The following is a 21,230-nucleotide window of genomic DNA, read 5'->3' as shown; positions in this document are numbered from 1 at the left end:
CAAGTTAATGGGGGCAATCATGTTTGTTACATCTGTATTTTGATCCTAGAAAAAAATACTCTTATGTATTGATCACTTTACAGTTGTAGTTTGTAGGTTTCTGAACACATCTCCTCCAATTTTAGAGGACTGTCGAGACTTATTGAAGTTTCATTCATAACCCATCTACTTCCACTGTTATCTTGGTTTTTATATCTGTATTAAACTCCTGGATTATTTTGTAAATCAGTAGTGCTGACCTGAGAGAGAACATCTCGAACGCTTGTCTTATCGTATTCATTGTTAGTCCAAATTAAAAAGGTATCCCTAATACTGACATACTCATTTACTCTACATACAAATGCATATAGTTAAAACATGTATTTTAAAATGATCGGAATAGGCTAACATCCTTTGCATGTATCTTTTTGTTTGATCACATATTCAATATAAAACAATATTGTTTGCCACTTATTACAACAAATAAAGAAGAATTAAAGGACATTGGTTTCATTCATACTTGTGTCCTTAGTTATATCGAAGGTGAAAAAATAATTGCTAGATAGGCTCTACGTGGTAGTGGGACCATCCATTCAAGACCGTTGCCTTAGGAACCAGGGAAATGATTTATCTTTGCAAATACTACGAGATGAGGAAATGGAGAACTTGATGAGATTTTCATTGTAGAACAAATTATGGGAAACTACTGCTACCATGTAACCATTGCAAAAATGCAGAGGTAAAAGACCCATAAAGGTATTTTACATTTTAATATCACGTTGATAGAAGTGTACGTGGACTCTGTATTGAGTGGAGATTCTAAAATGTACTTTTTTTTTTTCTTTTTTCTTTTTTTCTTCTCTATAACCAAAACCGCATTGTCATTTGAAATTGTACCAATAGTTACTTATTGAATACATGAATTGGTAAATTAAGGGTAGAAATATACAAACTTGATGGATTTTGTAAATTTGCAACCTATGAAAATGTGTCGCCTTAGGCCGCGCGTATAGTGCCAGCGACGCGTGACGTCACCGCTAGCGAAAGTTGTATTTCGCATTGTGGCGGCGTCCCGGGCATCCAGGCCATTGATTGATTGGTTCACGGGCTGTCGCATGAGGCGACATTTACTATAAGTGCACGTGGTGGCGACAATGCATTTGTTTTCGATCGGCGTCGTGTCGCCGGCACTATAAGCGCAGCCTTATATTGAGATCAAACGTGACCATAATGTTGTAGAAAATTGTGTTTTTGGTGACTTTTATGAAATTTGGCGTTGACTTCTACAACGTTTGTTCAAATTGATTCAAGAAATTCTCACATTTTATTCTCAAACGTTTGGTCCCCGTGCAAATTGCTGAACCACTTTGTGTGAACATGAAGATTTCTGCAAATCTAAAAAAGAAATACGTAATCCCTTCAGATGTTATCTGAAGCTATTGGTTTTGCAAGCTCATGTACAACAGCTAATAAAACTTTTATGATTGTTTGAAACTGGCGTTTCAACTTGCCAAGTTATACATTTCATTGTATAAACAATGAGCATACACTAGGGCAGCGGTGCGCAAACTGTTACAGAATTATTGGAGGTTATTGGGTCACCTACTGTGAACCAGTGTTTTAATACATACCTCAATTCTAGTATTTGTTAATATTTTGAGGAAAAGTATAAATACTTTTTTTTTTAAGGACATTAAAAAAAAAATTTCTATTCATACAAGTCTTTATTGCATACAATGGTCATCTATCATATTCCATTAGTCATTTTAAATGGGGTTTGTTTTCCTCCGCTTGTTCTCCATGTAATGTTCAGATTCAGATTAGAGCTTCCATTAGTTCAAAGCAGTTCATGTGGCAGAGGAATAAACAAGGACTATACTATTTGTTTCCATTTCACGCCAAATGTACTGTATGTGTAACACCTCCCTGTCCGGCTCCAAGAGAATCTACATCAAATGTCTCTTAACTTGGCTAGCTCAGAGTTGATTACCTTGTCGGGGTGCTGGATCCATGCGGGCTGGGTGTTTGTAATGCAAGGATGGGTGACTGGAACTTGTATTTAGGCAGACAGTATTTTTATTGATCACCATTGATGGTGTCACATCGTACACTTGACTGTGTAGTTTCACTACTGTTCTCTGTAGGTACTATATGTATCTTCTTCCCTAGCTGCCCCTATCTTGCTAGCTAGGAAGGTGCTGAGGCTTTAATAACTCCTGTTACCTATAAGCGCTCTAGCGTCCGTAGTGCTCTATATACTTTGTGGCCCCTGCCAGGCCGTGTACTGGTCTGTCTATGATCAGCATCCCTGTATCTGGTAGTGAATGCCAGAGTGGCCTTCTGGGTGAATAGTCTATGAACACTGATGAGGCAGGTCCAATAAGCCTGGAGGCTGCGGCCTGTGGAGCCCCCTCTGGACATAGACTGCTTCTCTGCACAACTCGTAAAGTGAGAAGGGCCGAACTGCTCCAAGGAAAAAAAAAATTGGGCCGCACGGGTAAAATCATCATCATCATCATCATCATCATCATCTCTCGTCCAACACCTCTCATCATCATCCTCATATCTCCCCCAGAACCCCTCACTATCAACCTTTGCGATACTCCCCATCTATCTCTCATACCCCCATCTGTCCCCCTCACCCACACAAATAATACTCCCCCTCCACATCAAACACACAATACCCCCCTGCACACCACACACATCCCACCCCACCCTGCACCTCCAATGGCCCCCCCTGCACCTCCAATGACCCCCCTGCACCTCCAATGACCCCCCCTGCACCTCCAATGACCCCCCCTGCACCTCCAATGATGACCCCCCCCCCGCACCTCCAATGACCCCCCCTGCACCTCCAATGACCCCCCCTGCACCTCACCTCACCCCCCTGCACCTCACCTCACCCCCCTGCACCTCACCTCACCCCCCTGCACCTCACCTCACCCCCCTGCACCTCACCCCCCTGCACCTCACCCTCCTGCACCTCACCCTCCTGCACCTGACCCTCCTGCACCTGACCCTCCTGCACCTCACCCTCCTGCACCTCACCCTCCTGCACCTCACCCTCCTGCACCTCACCCTCCTGCACCTCATCCTCCTGCACCTCACCCTCCTGCACCTCACATCTCTGCACCTCACCCTCCTGCACCTCACCCTCCTGCACCTCACCCTCCTGCACCTCACCCTCCTGCACCTCACCCTCCTGCACCTCACTCCCCTGCGCCTCACTCCCCTGCGCCTCACTCCCCTGCGCCTCACTCCCCTGCGCCTCACTCCCCTGCGCCTCAAATCCCGGCGCCTCACCTCCCCCTCCAACGGCGCCTCACCTCCCCCTCCAACGGCGCCTCACCTCCCCCTCCAACGGCACCTCACCTCCCCCTCCAACGGCACCTCACGGTGGCAGAGCAGGCAGGACTCGCACACTCGTGCAGTCCTGACTCTGAGAGCAAGTTCGAGGAGTTGGAGGGGTGAGCGGCTCGCGGCCAGGAGGGGGGGGGGAGAAGCGGCTTGCGGCCAGGAGGGGGGGAGAGAAGTGGCGCGGGAGAGGAGGGGCAAGCGGGCTCAGGAGGGAGTAGGACGGGGAAAGCCACCGCGGGCCGCACAATGAGTGGAGGCGGGCCGCGTGTTGTGCAGGCCTGCTTTAGAGTAATGTGGAGCCATGTCTGAGAACGCCACCTAAACAGGGCAGTGTCCCTAACTAGAAAACAATCCTTACCATATATTATACTGTACATATCTATATTGTAAACCTATATACACTACACAGTGACATCCCTCGTCAACTCCTCCTAGGACTTGATCTTCTACAAGCCCGTCACTGTCATTGGGCAGAAGAAGGCGGTGCAATGACTCTGCCGAGTCACCCAGCACCATATGATAGGGAAGGGACGTTACTCTGTGTGAACCCACACAGTTAACCCCTTGAGGCCCTAGTAATCCCAAAGGGGTGGGGTGGTTTACATATATGTATAAATAAACATTTTTAGTTAACAGGTCATCAACGGAATTCTATCATGAGCGATTTATCGCCATTTGAGTTGCGTTAATAAGGGATATGTGCAAGTCTACCCCAACTCTAAATAGTTTACAAAACTGTTTTTTAGCAGAAGGCCAGTGGGGGTGACTGCCTATAAAACGCCTATGCATACATAATGCATACGTAATAGGACTTTTTATTTCGTTCATGTGTTCAATGCAATATCAACTGCTTAAACAAAAACAAAACGCAGGCTGTTATTAGCAAACTGCATTTGCTTTCTTATCTAGCCTGATCACAGGCTTCATTTGGAAATCATGCCTTCGTTTTGGAAAAATGTTGCTATATATTTATTTATTTTTCAGTTCCTCTCTAATTGTCGGCTTAATTAATGTTATTTATTTTTGAAAACGTTGTAATTCAGAGCTGATTTACAGCTAATTTCGAGCTGCTGCTTTGTTCTTTTACTCTGTTACCTAGCCACAAAGGAAAGCGATATGTATTTTAGATTTTAGTTTTATTTGGCAAGCTTTGCGCAGTATACATTTTGGACCTAAATTGGCAACACCTACCGTAGCATTAAATCCAAATTCTGACCGTGCTTTCATTTTACTGCTGCGCCAAGATAGGAGCCCACGGGAGACTTGGGGATTCTAACCTTGCAAGTAGAATTCCATTGTGTTTCCAGGACTGCTTGTGGGTGAAGCTCAGAATCCTCGGATAATTACAACAGTGATTGATGGCACATTGTTAAATGTGTACAGTTAATTCTGAGTTAATACATAATCCAGTCAAAATCCTACATTGAGCTTTGATGGGGTTTTTTTTTTAAGACGCATTTCCAGTCTTATTCATTAACACACATCACACATGCCTGTGATTTGAGCTCGTTAAATATGCCCCAAACCTTTTGATAATTTAGCCCACTGAGGTATTAATCGAACCAAGAATCCACAGTATTATTAAACCGTGCGACACCAACAAATAATGAATTGCTGTTGTAAGTCTAGGGAGTAAAAGTCAGAAGGAAATCTGAGTAACTGGTAATTAATAATACTGTAACTTCATATAGCTTTTTTTCTCCCAATGGGACTCAAAGCGCGTCACAATTACAGTATAGTGTGCGGGACGCAGCACATAGGATGTTTACAGACGCAGCACCTGCCCAGATGAGCTTACAATCTATGTTTTGGGTACCTGAGGCACAGGGAGATAAAGTGATTTACCCAAAGTCACAAGGAGCTGACGCCGAGTTTGAATCAGGGAAACCGGGTTCAAATCCCGGTGTCATTGTTCCTCCAACCCCGAGTTGTACTGCTATTCTAAGCAACCGAGGACCTCAAATAATGAAACACTTCAGTTGGTTGAAATCCCTCCACTTCCTTTCCCTGAGGCGATGGGAGCAGTGTTACTTCCACATTCTTACGTCTGTCACCTTCTCGTAATGAGACAAGTGTAACATTTCAAGAAAACAAGGCAAGGGGAAAATGTTTGACTGGAAATCATGTTCTTGTACAGTGTGAAAGGAAAATGTATGGGTTGTCTCTCTGTCCTGATCTGTCAGACTAAAACAAGTCTTTTACAGTAAAATAAAATAACCCACTCCATACTGCACACTGAGTAATATAAGTCTGAGCAGTGGGTGCCATCTGGGCAGGTAAACAGACCAATGTTAATTGCCTGTATACCACAATAATGGGGTGCTGGTATGCCAAAGAGCAATTGGTGAATAAAAATGTACTCTCCATTGTATATGTAATATACAAGTGTGTAAGGACAACAATGTGAGCGGTGACTCAGACATCATGATAAACCCTTTCTTTCTCCCTACTAGTAAGATATTTAGCGCTAGCATTTTTTCAGAGTGCCAAGTTTAGCAACTGGAGTTATAGGGTTGTAAATTTCATGCATGTTTTCTGATGAAAGTGGAGTACTGAAAGTATTTCCACGTTTCATAATGTCCTAATGTGTATCTGGTGTCCAGATATCTATGTCACTTACAGTATGTTTCCCAGCCAAATAGAAATATTGCGTAGCCTCTGCAGGTTCCAGTTTGTGAACCTTTGTCAGAGTGGTTTCAGTTTCAAGTTTAGCCCCGTATTTTCATTCAAGACTGATAATATGATAACCAACCCTGATTGGGTGATGAAAAGACATTTTAGCACCCGATTGTCTATATAAAGAAGTATTCCTGGAGAGCATTTGTGTGTGTGTATTTTTTAATTGGTTTGAAGCAGGGACTTTCCAGAGCTGAGCTGTGTTAATTTCAGCTCAGTAATTTCAGCACTGCTTCCCAAGGTACTTGCTTACCTCTGTAGGTGATGCCAGCAGCAGCACAGACCGGGTTATTTGGGGCTAACAAAATGGAGTCTCTAAAACTCTCGCATCTTGTGGGCCAACAGGAAGCTGTAACGACATACCTCGCAGCTTCCTCTTGAACCAAGGGACATTTAAAAAGCAGAGATAGCAGCACCCCCTATGGAGCCAAGTATTTTGTGAAGCAGGTGTCCCCGGAGCTGAAATGAACGCGGTTAATCTTCGGAAACCCTCTTCTTCAAACCTAATTTAAAACAATTTTTTTCAACAAAATGGTCCCTGGGAGTGCTCCTTTTACGTGCCAGAGAGTTTGCTGTGCAGAGTTCACTTGTGGTGGGAAGAAAAGGTTAAAAAATGAGACGCCTAAGCATGCAGTTAAATCTTAGGCGACAGCATGTTTTGAGTTTATTTTGTTGTGTATAAGGACATTCAATATCATGGTAGGAAATATTGGAGCACAATGGAAAACATCAGTGTCCTGCAGAGTTGTTCATTAAATTCACAGTGGGCATCTCTTTTGTGTCTTACATGGCACAAAGTAATTTCAAGATCTGTGTAAGGGGAAAGGCTTTATTTGTGCCTTCTGTATTCCCTGTGTGACATTTTCTTGTGGATATGAGAGTAAAGCCACAGATCTGCCCAGCTTTAGTCATCTGTAAAATATAGGGCTTTTTGTTGATGCGTGTGATTCATGGGAAATTGGACTTAATCATAACCAATTTTAATATTTTCCAACCAATTTAAAAATGTTGTACATGGCAGCAACAAAAACATGATGGATGTGCGTCTCATAGTCCACATTCCACGCTGTCTGTCCGTGACCTCTTCTGTTCAGTCCAGCATCCTTTTACGCCAAGACATGGCTAGTTAGGGAATGTTCATGCTAGGAATCATTTGCTGGATTAATCCATTGTATGCTGTGGAAGGGCAGTGTGCAGAAGATTAATACACACAGCGGACTTGGAGATTTCATGCAATGCTGTTTTTAATGGTGGTTACAGTGCGAGAGTCTGTAATCTGTAAAACCACCATTACAGCATGCTGTAGGACATAAAGCAAGCTCAAAAAAAAAGTGCTGAGGCCTTTTTTTTTTTTTTTTTTTTCAAACCTCCAGGGAATGCAAATCTTGTCTACAGTACTGTAACACTGCTGACTGCAGGACAGGATACGGACCCCCAGGGCAGAGGTAAGGAGTAAGTACACCGACCTTGGCCTGGGATCTGAAGCCTGGGGTGCAGGGGAAGACCGGTCCGGTTCTGGGAGAGGTTCAGTTAAGGAGAGGACTCGGGAACGGACTCAGAAACCGGACAGAGGAACTAGACTCAGGAACAAAATAGGACAGACAGAGGAACGGACTCATGAACAGGGCACTATGGTCCAGACAGGAGTCAAGACAACAAGATCAAAGGCCTAGAGTACTACTTTGCACGAGCAAGGTTAGGTATCAACTGCCTGCTATTTAAGGACCAGCAGCAGGTGCTGGCAACGAAAGCCAGAGTGAGGCTTACTTCCTGTCAGGGGGGAAAGGGCAGGTTTTGCCAGGAAGCAAGATGGCCTTGCTTGCTTTAGTGTGCTTGAAGTCACTTCCTGTTGGCGACTGAGGGCAAGATTTGCCAGGAAAGGTGATGGTCCTGATTTGCTTCATGGGAGCGGCCATCTTAGGTGACGAACATATCCCTTATAAGTACATTATGGGGTAAGTTCTGTCTACTTCGAAATGGTAGTTTGGGCCATTTCAGCAGAAAATTCCCATTGTAAATGAGGATTGTCTTGTGGATATGGCCCGGGCGGCCACTTCAGAGTTATGTGGGGGTAAATTATATGTGGACCAAAATATACTGTGTTGCTGGCAACAGACTCTGTTTTTTCTTAGTAGGTGTTCAGTTGGGTTTTCAGATCAGTAGTAACACTGCCAGACACTATATGTATGCCGTAAATTCTGAGCCAAGTCTGCTCCGCTTCTTAACCCAAACATATTGGTCTAGAGCGGTAAACAGACATTATGCCATTCATGATCCAGTAAGTCAGATCACAATATCCTTTGAAATTAGTCCTTACCTTCTCGGGCTACGAAATCCATCTCCAGGAACGCTTCGCCATAAAATCGATTCGACGCATGCGCAATAGACTCATTATCACATTTGATCTGTTACAAATGGTATACAGATGACCGCACACATGCTCAACTAACAAATCTATCATTGATGGTTCATATTTATAAATACAACACCAATGAGCTCTACTTATATGCGGAGACTACAGCCCGAACACTACTAAGTGTATAGCCAGCTGAGTGGTGACATCTGTACCCCAAATACTACAGGGCTCGTGCATTAGTAGTGGTTACAGTGTATACATCACTATTTAGGTACATGGTTATTCTACACCATAACTAAACATATACTGATGTAATCTGGTCACATGACCAATAGAGGAAATAAGCAACCTCTTATTGCCTTATACTTATCCTGCATAGCAAATATAATTAACAACGTATCTGAGCAATATAAAAGGTATGCATAGTGATATGTGATCAATATTCTAAGTTACCAGGCAGCAAACACTGTGTTCTTCACTGGTAATTCTCTCAACTAATCTGAAGCCATTTTTACCTGACTAGTAGGACTAAGAGATGCATTTTGACTAAATGATTATTACTTACGCCATACTACATTGAACTAAAACAGGTTAACAGTAAGCAAGGACACTCTGGCCAAATATCTACAGGTTGACCACAATAGATCATAGACCATATAGTGTCTATTTTTAATACTGTATATGAGTACGTAATACAGACAACATACACTGTTTTTAATATATATTTATTAATAAAATCAGTTCATTTATACACATTTTTTTTCACCCCTGACCGCATTATTTTATAAAGGTCTGCAGTGCGCCTACAAAGGGATCTTCTCTGTGTACCTCTCTTGGTACATCTTTATACCTATCTTGACCTACTCCCTAGGCAGCACGCTTCTACCACCAAGGGGTCTGAGCGAGGTTCCTCTCTATCGTTATCTGGGTTTTCAGATCATATTGATTAGATCCCACAAATCCATTTAAACTAAAGGTAAAATATCAAGGAGCTTTCCCCCTTTTTATTTGTGGGAAATACATTCTCCACCTGGTATCCCCATCATAGATGTAAAGACTGTGAATACAGTGTGTGTGTGTGTGTGTGTGTGTGTGTGTGTGTGTGTGTGTGTGTGTGTGTGTGTGTGTGTGTGTGTGTGTGTGCCATACGTTGTATTAGAAAAGCCATTAACTGTTGGAGAAAGAAGTGAATTTTTGGAAGGTTTTGGGGCCACCAATAAAATTGCAGGGATCACATTTTGAGAGCATGTGTCGTCTTCGCCACCACGAAGGCCTCTACCCCAATATGCTGCAAAACTGTGTCCATACAAAACCGAGAATAGGGTTGGAAAAATTGCAAGCAGTGTCCATCCACAGCAGTGCGGCTCAAACTGATAAACAATGCAAGTGTGAAAGAAAAATGGCCCGTGGTTGTGTTTGTGGACGCACCCATATGGCGTCATTGAGGCGTATTTGAAGTTGCGGTGCCTGTTCAATTTTACTATAAATATTGTAGCTTGTACTCCATCACCTGACAAATGGGTTTGGTTGGAACCATAGCATTGTCCAATAATCTGCATCTCCTCACAATAGATGTGATTATTGAAGCATTGACTATGCCATGCTGAAGTTTGGTATAATTGATCATGCTGATACCCTTTTTATGATTGTTGCTGCTCTATTTCCCCATTCGGCTGAATTGAGTTCAGTTTTCCCACACACACAGAAGGGCTGCACAACCCCCGAAGCATATGAACTTTTTTTTTTTAAAGTTGATATTCCTCGCTGCTCATTTTATTTATATATTTTTTATCACTGGTTCCGTCGGGGATTCGCAATGCCCCCTAACCTCAGTTGATTTCCTAGAAACCGCACGTTTTGTTCACCGGGGGACACAATATGGCCGTGGGGTTAGGATTTCTCTAGCGGCCAGTAGAAACCTGCGTGAGATGATATGGGTTTCTATTGGTGACACTGCGGCCATATCGTGGTGTTTTTTTTTGGGGTGGGGGGTGATTGGTGGGTTTATGGGTCAAACCAAGGGCTTGCCAGAGGCTGGGGGACCACGGCTGAGCTCCAGGGGATCCCTTGTTTCAGGTACAAACCCTTTTCTTAAAAGCACATCGCAGACTTATATTTTTAATCACGTTCACATGCTGTGTAGGCTATGCAGCCATTTTCTTTGTCTGGGAAGACTGGACTCATTATAGATGGATCAGGGATCTTCTTCATCTTGAGAGCGGTCCTTGAAGACTGCACTGTTGGTCCTGTTTAAATAAAACATTTTTTTTCTAGATCTATTGGTCAAAAGTGCCTGGTTTCTTATATAAAAAAAAAATACAATTTAAGATGTATATCTAAGCTTCATGGGAGAGAGATGTTATGCCTCAAACTTGATGTACAATGTTCGCAATATAATTGTATGCATACAATTATTGGATCAATACACACATTCCTATGGAATACAGGACTAACAAATATATCAATTGTAAGAGCATAAATACCATATGAGAAAAGAACACAAAGCGCATGTATAAAATTATATTGCCAATGATAAAAAGTAGGAACTTACAATGAGGTAATGTGTGGTGAGCAAATCACTGCTCGCTACTCGCTGGGCCAGCTAGATATCCAGGGTACTGAGACGCTGAACAACTGCCGTCCCAGCGTGCGGGATGCGATCTTATGCTATGGATGCAAATCGTCCAGCACTTCCTTGTTGCGTCAGCAATGGAAACTCCGTTGTGATTGGCTCTGACATTTCAGAAGGAGCTACGTGGGACACCGGATAGGGACAACTGTGGTGTAACGTGACCACTACGGATTTCGCACGGCTTTGTGCTTCATCAGCAGATCTCCACGTCGGAGTTTCCATCACTGACGTAACCAGGATGTGCTGGACGATTTGTATCCATAGCACAATATATGCCCCTGCATGCGGGATGCTGAGTTGCTCAGCGTCGCACTACCCTGGACATGTAGCTGGCTCGGCGAGAAGCGAGCAGTAACTCGCTCACCATACATGACCTCATTGTAAGTTTCTACTTACTTTTTATCATTGTCAATATAATTTTATACTTGCCTCCTGTGCGCTTTTTGTTCTTTTCTCATATCTCTGGAGATTGCCTTTTAGTGATGCCCTAAGGAGCTTGGAGGGCTCCTACACAGCAGCAGCAAGGAGTCTAAGGCTGGGGCCATGGTACCGCAGACCGCGCGGAGGTGTCCGCACGCTGAGCGAACAGACAGCCTTAAGGCAGTGTTCGCGTCCATGCAACGTGCGCGCGGAAGTAGGGGGCGCGGGTTGCGCAAGAAATCAGTTCAAACTGATTTCTTGGCGACAGGCCACTCACGTTAGCAGTTCACCCAATGAGGGTGAACCAGCTCCGTGACGCCCCCAGGCACACCCTCCACGGCCCGTCCACCATGGCCAGGTAAGCGCCCGCTCACTGACCAGCCTCCACACGGGCGAAGGCACCATGGCCCGGGCTTAAGTCGCCGTACCTAAATACAAACATCTTGGAAGCACAAGCGTGGTTTCAGTTTTTCTTCATAAATACAATGTGTTTCAGAAATACTTGGAGGTTATTCATCTGTATAACCCAAAGTAAAAGTCAAACTGTAATGTATATTAAAGATGAAGTAGTGTCACTGCTGTATTAAGTTCCTCCATCCAAGGTACAGTGTAGCACATTAGGCTTTTCGAGCTGCAGTTCTGTCTGGTACTATTCCCTAGAATACAATTTTTGGAACTAAACATTAACATCCACATTACTCCCGAACTGCTTATGTAGAAATACAAGCTCTAAATGAAAATTACCACATGCCATGCAGATGGTGCCAGTTGGCATGTTACGTGGCGGCTAGCAGAATGTGAAAAGAATGCATCTCTTTTCTAGGCTACCACAGTTAGCAGATGCGATCTATTCCAAACACCTTTATTATGTTCAGACATATGAGACTTGCTCTTTCTTGTTAAAGTATTTCATGATGACAAAATGCCGGAAGAAAATGAGTGTATTAAAAGATGTGTGCAGAGGCTTTGTTTTTTTTAAGCTGTAAGGCACAGGGAGGTAAAATGACTTACCCAAGGTCATACATAGCAGGCACCGCTCTGGAAACCGGGCCACCCACTTGGGAAGCCATTTCCGTAAATACAATGCTGCTCCTCCTTAACCATTTCCTGCTGGACTATCTACTTTTTTTTTCTTTATGCACAAGTATATGGTACAATGCATTGTCTTCATTGTTTTACCATGAATCTAGAGGAGAACTGTATCAAAGGATTAATCTGTAGAGCATATTGTTTAATATAATTGATTTAGAAGTGTTGTTCTTACAAATTCCCTTGACTTTCCCACAACTTGAATTTCCATTTTGCAATGAAAATATTATATGGACAAGCTTTGAGCCCTGCCCCTTTTCTGTTTGGTACAGCGTCTTGTTTTATATCTGAAATCCTTTCGCCGATGGTCTCTGGAGTACTATGCAAAACACTGCTCTGAGATGTGGTTCTATCCACCTGAGATTAATTGATCCGGTACAATATTTGCATGGTCTTGTCGTGATGAGGTTCTATCATTGTGGTTTTTTTCTTCTCTTGCAGAGATCAGAGCTCAGCTAGTGGAGCAGCAGAAATGCTTAGAGCAACAGACTGAGATGAGGGTCCAGCTCCTTCAGGACCTGCAGGACTTCTTCCGCAAGAAGGCCGAAATCGAGACGGAGTACTCCCGAAATCTGGAAAAACTGGCGGAACGATTCATGGCCAAGACGAGAAGCACAAAGGATCATCAGCAATACAAGTGAGAATTGTTTCCTTCCTTGCATATTAATATTCATTGTTCATGTACTCTCTTGTGCTCGCAACACACTAGGACTCTGCGACCAGGTGTTTGGGTAGAAGGACTTCTAATTACAGTATGTTGTCTGTTGTAAATTGTCATTCGTTGTTTGTGTCTGTGCAGAATAATTATATTTAATCCGTATATATATTTAAGAAATATGTGCCTGTAACATTATGATTTTCTCTTTTAGATTCCGATGCCCTTTATACGTAAATTCTTATACATATGTAACGGGTTTCCCCCCCCCCAATCGCAGATTATACTGTGGGTGCGGAGAAACAATCAGTGTTACCATAGGTGTGGTGCATTACCTGTTGGCTCGCAGGAGGGCTGAGCTTCCGCCACGGGGAACCTGGGGCATTTATACTAGGGGTACTCACTTACAACGATGCAGCGCCTCCACCTGCGATGGCTCCCACCAGAGGGGGAGTGGTTCCTCGCAGGACAAACACAATAATCACATAGACAGCATGTATATTAACTAGTGACTTTACTAACATGCAAGACAACACATCACCTTCATAATAACCTGTGTCCCTCTCACGAGGAGACACTAAACGCGACGTCTCGCAGGACGCTTCCCCAACACCAGGTGATCCCACCCAGTGTCCAAAGAACCCCACCCAATGTCCCGCACTCTTGCAGAGAGAGTCAATGGGTGACTGCGCAGTCACTAATTATACTAAGGGCCCGTTGGTGCACTTGTGTATTAGATAGTACCTGCCGAGCAGTCCCGTGCTCGGATCTCCAACTGGCTTCACAAAGGATCAGTCGTGTGATGGTTCCGTCTGATCCTACACCGGACTCCTGGCACGCGGACCGCCAGGGGCGGTCCCAACCTCGGAACAGTCTCTGGGGACCCCAACTTGGGTTCGGACCTCTTAGCAGGAACCGCAGCGTCCGCTGTGTCCCTATCTAATCTACCCTGCTGTGGCAGGATCCCTAACCTAGGACCTGTCCCTACAGCACTAAGTGACACGCGCTAAACTATAGGCCGTCCCTATAGCACAGCAACCTGTAATGGCTTTGGGGGAAACTCCTAGGGGCCTACAAGGGTGTATGACCTGTTCCACTCCCCTAACTACCCAAGTCCCCTCAGCCTCACTAATACCTAACGAGTCCCAGCGCCTACAGCAGCAAGCTGTAGCTCACTGGATGCTGGCAGCCAACGTGCTGCGCAACCAGGTGCCTGCCTGTCAGACCTCACAGCACTGACAGACGTGACTCTGACAAGGCAGCATTCTAACACTAAGGGCAGCGTCCCTATCTTGGGCCTCCCTCAGCACTTACCCACTAACCTAGTGGGGAGTTGGGGCCTACCTGGGGTGTGGGTACCTATAGGGGTGCAGGAGCTGCACTAGCTCCCCGCACCCTTGCTTCCCTCACAGCTCCCTGACTCCAACTGACAATCCTGAGTGACAGGGTCCCTTAACCTAGGGCATTCCCTGGCAACACTCACTACATTGGGGTAACTAGCTACCTCGGGCCCTGGGGGTGCTGGCCTAGTACAGGGAGTCTCTGACACCTGTACCCTACCTCCTTCCCTGGGCTGCTCCGGTCTCTGACGGCCTAACGTGGTGCAAGCGCGCGAATTGTATCCCCTTGCCTCTGCAGAGTTCCTAAGCCCTTTTGGCTCCCTGGCATCACGTGGGGCGCGCAGAGGCTCTTGGGATCTGTAGTCCCTGCTCAGAGCCTTCCCTGGTAGGCTAGGGCTTCGCGGGCTTTTTTTCTATGCTGTACTGCGCCTGCGCAAGCTATCTGCGGCTGCCTCAATCTTTCCCTGCCTAGTGTCGCACTCGCGCGACTTTTCCCTGGCTCTAGAGGCTGTAATGCGCATGCGCGACCACTGCGCAAGCGCGAATCACTGGGCAATGGCGGCGCCCTCTTCGCCAGCCGCCGGGACCCTAGCGACGTGACCGCGGCCTTAGCAACGGCCCGATCGCGTCCCCGGCAACCGGCCGCATGCGGGGGAAGACGCCCTGCTCCGGCCCCCACCCTTGGAAGCAGCCGTCAGGTCCGTCGACACCCGCGACCGCGCTGCAGAAGAGGAGAGGGGTTCCCAGGAGCCACGGGAGCTCCAGGCTACACATATATATGATTACTTTGCTCCTAGCACAAAAAGGGAAATGTTAGAGTCCTTTAGCTGGGGTTTCTGGATTTGTGGCACAAATTCTTGTTGGTCTGCCATTTACAACCCTGATCTTTTAATGTCCTTGTTTTAACCTGCTGCGTTTAACCAAGGGCATTTATTTTCCCATCATGCTCCATACTGAGGAGGTTTCTTAAATTGAACAGTGTGCCAAAAACCTGCAACTTACTGAATAATGGGCTACATGTTTTTTTATGTAAAATCTAAAACCAATGGCTGTCCAATGTGATTCTATCAGTGATTGTAATATTCAATTTTTATGTTTAATTTTTGGATCCAGGCAAGTGATATTTATATGGGGAATCTAAAAATGGCACGCCAAGTAATCTGATATTCTATCTGTAGAAAATGTTTGGCTTGATGCATTGTTTTCACCTCCATTTTAGTTGTTTCATTTGCGGGTTACAGGGAGATGAAATGATTGCCCAAGATTACCAGCTGGGCATAAATATCATATTTCCTGAATTTTGTATCCTGTGCCGTAGGCCGTAGCTCTTGCATTGCTAGTCTCCTAATGGCTTCATGGATTTTCAGCCCTGCAGTTATTTTGACATGTACAGGTTTCTAAAGCAATGCTGAAACCTGCACAAGCCCTAAAGTATCAGCATGTGCTGCAGAACAACTCTGGGGAGGAAGGATAATGAGATTTGTGCTGAAGTTATTTTAAGCATTGGGGTTTGCGCACTTGTCAACAGATTGTCACCGGCCAGCTGTTGACCAAGGAATGACTTGCATTTTTAAATGCATCCGTCGGGGTAAGAACAGCTGAATTAAAATGCCATGCCGGGATTATTGGGATTCTTGGTTAATTCCTGTCTAAATATGTTTCCTCATGGCTTGTTTAACGGAGTCTTTCACTCAACTGTTGCCTGCAGTGTGGTGTTCTGCATGTCAGAAATTCTTGTCCTAATAAATTCTGGGAATTTTACATTAATTGTACTTGAGACCAAGGAGACCTGTTAACCTCTGAACTGCTGGAAAGTTTTTGTGTAATCCAATTAGGCAACGCACATCCCACCATCTCTAAAGGGTTATTGTGCAGACCTCAGTGCAGCATTATTTGTGTCATTACAACATTCCTCTTTTTAGTGTAGCTATCCAACTGGCCGCTCGCAAGGGTACTTCACCCGAGCTCTGATATTGCTGGCAACTCGAGGCAGGGAAGGCAATAGATGAAAGCAATGTATTCTAAATGAATGGGAAGCCTGAAAAGATCAATACATATGGGATACGTGATCTTTCTGAATAACTGATCTAGTTGCTTCTGAAATTCATTGCATGTTTAGAGAAGCATAGGGCTGTGCATATAGATCAGGTTTAATAAAGAAGTATAAAAATAAAACATCCAGCAAAAAGGCAGCACAGAGCAATAATGCATATTCAGAAATCTAAAATATGCAGGCAATCCACTGAACAAAGAAATACACTGTTTTTAATCAGTCACTGTTTCGGTCCGATTGTGAAGCCTGACTAAGACTTAATTTCTAAACCTAGATCAGGTGATTTTTTTCTGTTGAGATAGGCTAAATTACTCCCATTCGGATGAGCATTTAAATTTATTTCCCCAAACATTAGTACCTGGGAAGCTACTTAAGGGATAGTTGTAATTCTAGAAGATGGACCTAGTTTTCCTACCCAGATTTTTTAATTTATTTATTTATAAAAATGTTTAACCAGGAAGTAATACATTGAGAGTTACCTCTCGTTTCCAAGTATGTCCTGGGCACAGAGTTATAAAAAATACATGGATACATACATAGATTGGTGCTAAAGTTGCACAATGACCACACTGTAAATGAAGACAGAAGAAAACCCTTTAATTTTGCTACTGTATGTGGGACTTTCCCCCATTTGTGTATATTGATTTTGTTTGTCTTTATTTTCTGTACAACGCTATGCCCGATATTCAATAAGCCTCAATGTGCGGTATCCCACCATAATCTGGCGTTAACTGCCATTGACTTGAATGACCATTAATACCGTATCGAGGTGCAATACTGCACATGGCAGATTAGAGAATCCCGGTTTGTGTTTTTTTTTTTTTTTTTTTTTTATTTACATCTCTTTAAATCAGGTGATACAGATTTGGCTGGTTTGACAGTAGCCTTTGTGTTATTTCCATTTGGGTATTTTATTTACCTTTAATGTTTAGCTTCAAACCTAGGCCTCCACATTTCTCTGCCTCGAAGGATTGTAAAAAAAAAAAAAAAAAAAAAAAAAAAAAGAATACATATATTATATTTTTTGCCTGGTGTTACGGAGCGGGCACGAAAGCTTGCAAAATGTTTACTTTTTGTAAGAAGTTGGCATATCAATTTATTGACATATGGCACATTCACAGACTTCCGTCACACTTGCATCAGTGATTTAGCGGTCTGTAAAGAAAATGTCTCTACATTTTTTGTGCCCGAGAGAACATTTGTGTACAAACAGAATTGAATGGGAGCTACGTGAAAGCCTTCAATAAGTGAGACCTATTCATTCTTTGGGAGATATTGAAGGGGAAAAATGTAATTCACAATCTAGACATCAGCACTATGCAACTAAATGTAATACTGAACATACTCGCACACGTCCAACTGCCCGCATATGGTAGCATCAACATTTTGGATATGGCAATGGTCTTCAGATTACAATGCAGCTACGTGACAATCTTCTGTTATATCTAAAGAATGACTATAAATGTACGAATGATCTTGGTGCACTTGTGGTGTTTTCTCCTTGTTCTTTTTCCAAGTGCATACTGTAAGTGGGATGTCTTCGGACAAGAGAAATGTACAATGACCGAGGGGAAATCTGTTACAGATTTATCATAAAGACAACAGTTCAAGATCTCCTTCCTTTTTGTCTGCTTTTGTGTTGACATACATGTACACTTTTCACAAACCATGTTATTGTCCGCCCTCCCACATTGTACTGCTCTGTGGAAAATGTTGGTGCCATACAAATAAAAGATGACGTAATAATAAGTTATGCAATGTGTATTAACCTCTTAAAGAGCTGAGCAACTTGCTCAACGCTGATCCTAGATGTCGGAGTGTAAGGTGGCATGTTTGTTAAAATTGTGACTTCTTTATGGTCAGAAACCAGACACTAGGTTTATCACATCTGTACTCGGTTAAACAAAATAAATATCTTCCTTTGAGATGGACAGGGGTTATTTTCCCTTTGTGCTAATGTCCTGTATTTCTGCTTCGCAGGAAAGACCAGAACCTCCTGTCTCCTGTGAATTGCTGGTACTTACTTTTGAACCAAGTGAGAAGAGAAAGTAAGGACCATGCGACTTTGAGTGACATCTACCTTAACAATGTTATAATGCGCTTCATGCAGATAAGTGAGGATTCGACTAGGATGTTCAAAAAGGTAAGATTCATTTAAACACTCAATGAAACTCTTCTAGTGTTGGTTGACGGAAAAAAAAAATGTTGAAGATTTACACAGTGTTGAAAATGCTCTCAATGTGATCCCCAAAAACTTCCAACCTCTAACGCCAAACTGTTTTCTTTTCATTGGGGGCTGGAGAAGCAGCTACGGTGTAATGGCACTGCCTTTTGGAAGTGGGTGAAACTGGTTTGAATCTTGTTGTGGCCTCGGTCAAGTCATTTTATCTCCCTGATTGTAAACTCTTTGTGCCTGTAAAATTCTATGTGTATAGCTGCGTGTACTGTACCTTGTCCGAGCTGTAAAAGAAAATACATATTCTTCTTCTTGGACAAAGTGGTTGTCATTGTGAATTAAAAATAGAATGTCATAGCCATTTAGGCCTCCATGTTCCTGCCTGCTAGTAATATTTTAGGCTTTAGAGTATATTGGAATTTGATTTAAACTCCCTACCTCATGGAGATTCCATGTACAATATCCACATAGCTAATACCGGTCCAAAGATCTTTCCTTTATGGGCTTTTAAAAAAAGCCTTCCAACACTGCTGTGCATCTTGCCCAAAAGGAGCTTATTCCAGCCCTTAGCAGTGCTGATAACTCCGAGTAGGCCGGGGAAGAAACCAGCAGGAGCAAAGTACTGTTAAGAGATGAGGGCTGGAGACCGCTGGGAAAAGTGCAAAGACCAGAATTAAGATGACGTCATTTCTTGTGAGAAACCTTTTTGTATTGTATGCCTTTCATTGTGCAAAGCCTCCAAAGGCGTTTAAAGGGAAAAATGGAAGCAAACTGGTACTGCAAAAATGTCCACAATCGGGCTTTTCTGTTTCAGAAAATCGTGTAATGTGCATTTAACGGTTGGGCAGAAAAGTTGTTGTTTTCCATGACAGGAAATGGAATCTGTTCCTGCCTACAACATACAAGCGTTTGTGTCTGAGCTGCTGTAGTATTTATTTATTTTTCCCGGAACCAAAGCTGTAAATCGCACTAAATGCAAATGGCTTCACACCACATGTTTGCATTTTATTTTCCTTATAAACTACTTTTTGTTTCTAATACAAAGATGGCAAATGTGTTTAATTGGCAGATTTATTTTTTATTTTTTCTTAATAAATAATTTTGAAATGTAAATAACTATGAATTTATCAAAGAAAGGAGTTTTAAGCTCGGGTAATGCCACGCAAACCTGTTGTATTATTACGTTGCTTGGAAAGTGTCTGGATGATCTTTTGTGTTCCTTCGGGTACAGTGAGGGCTGGTGGATATTTGCTGGAACAAAGGTCAGGCATCAGAAAGAAGAGAACTAACCTTTCATAAACAGTAGCAGAAGGGACGTGCATAAACGGTTTGCAAACAGACGTGCTCAAACATTTCTGTAGTGCGGGGTTAACCAACTCCAGCCTTCAAGGGCCACTAACAGGTCAGGTTTTGAGGATATCCATGCTTCAACACAGGTGGCTCAATCAGTGGCAAAGTCAACAACTGAGCCACAGATTAAAGCTGCCGTTCAAGCTGCTATTTAAAAAATAATTTTCCCCCCATTCAATATGTGAATCAATACAACCCGCACACTGACAAGTGAGTAGCTAAGTTGTCGATCAATCTATTCTCCCTTAGTCGATCACTGAAGATTTGGCTCTGTGATTCTTTACATCGCGGTTAGTGCTGCATAGGAGTACCCAGGATGCAAAGTTCTGTATGGAAGATCATGTGACCAGGCAGGCACTAAATACAATTGGTGCACTGCTGGAGAGAGGGCAAAAGGTGTGCCAGAGCCTGTCTCAGAAGAGAAAGGGGGTGTGACTTTGTAAATGGTTGCTACAGAAACAAAAATGTTTGCTACATTAGACTAGACATAAAAATGTCTTTATAAAGTTTAAAAAAAAATGTTTTTAAATACTACAAGTATTTTCTCATAGTACAGAACTGATTTATTAAAAAAACCCAAAAAAAACACGTTGGATATTGCTTGAGCTGCAGCTTGAGGCCACCTGTGCTGATGCAGGGATAGCCTTAAAACCTGACCTGTTCGTGGCCCTTTAGGACTGGACTTGGCCACCCCTGCTGCAGTGTTTCTACCTTTTTGTTAAATGAATTGCATTGCAAATGCGCCCAGCAGCAAAGGAGTCTGTAGCTTATTTATTTTATGCGTAAATCCACCACGATTTAGGGCCTCGCAACTTGAGGGGCCTCCAAATACTAAGATTTTGTTTCTTAAATACCTGTAATATATTTGAGGGGGCCTGTAAGTCCAGGTGCTGCTGGTCTCCTTTTTTGGAGAAATTGGCTCCATCTTTATCTAGTTGATGATTTTTCTTAATATAGAAAACGTTTTTGTCATCAAGACCTGTATAATACCATCCAGGATAAGATTCACTTGGGTTTCTCCAACACTGAAGCAATATTGCATCTACTTTTAAGTTTGCTGATAAACAATTGCACCGAACGGAGGAAGGTCTTTTTTTGAGGCTTAAAAAAATGAGCTAAGGATGACCATGGAGCAAGAAAAGCTTTC

At 43.4% G+C, this 21,230-nt stretch overlaps 1 protein-coding gene across 6 annotated transcripts in view; it reads left to right on the top strand.

The window, feature by feature from the left end:
• Positions 1 to 21,230, top strand: part of SRGAP1 (SLIT-ROBO Rho GTPase activating protein 1) — a 195,575-nt gene that overhangs the window by 62,123 nt on the left and 112,222 nt on the right. For 5 of the 6 annotated variants that reach the window (XM_075600379.1, XM_075600378.1, XM_075600376.1 and 2 more), the window contains exons 2-3: positions 12,951 to 13,146; positions 18,538 to 18,700. The exons of the other annotated variant lie outside the window; for it this stretch is intronic. In XM_075600379.1, coding sequence (XP_075456494.1) covers positions 12,951 to 13,146; positions 18,538 to 18,700 — 359 coding nt within the window. The remainder of the gene's footprint in view (positions 1 to 12,950; positions 13,147 to 18,537; positions 18,701 to 21,230) is intronic. 6 annotated transcript variants of the gene reach the window in all.

This window comes from Ascaphus truei, chromosome 5, assembly GCF_040206685.1.
Source record: "Ascaphus truei isolate aAscTru1 chromosome 5, aAscTru1.hap1, whole genome shotgun sequence".
Lineage (NCBI taxonomy): Eukaryota > Metazoa > Chordata > Amphibia > Anura > Ascaphidae > Ascaphus > Ascaphus truei.
Note: the sequence above shows the minus strand (reverse complement) of the source record. Positions and strands in the feature narration are given on the sequence as shown.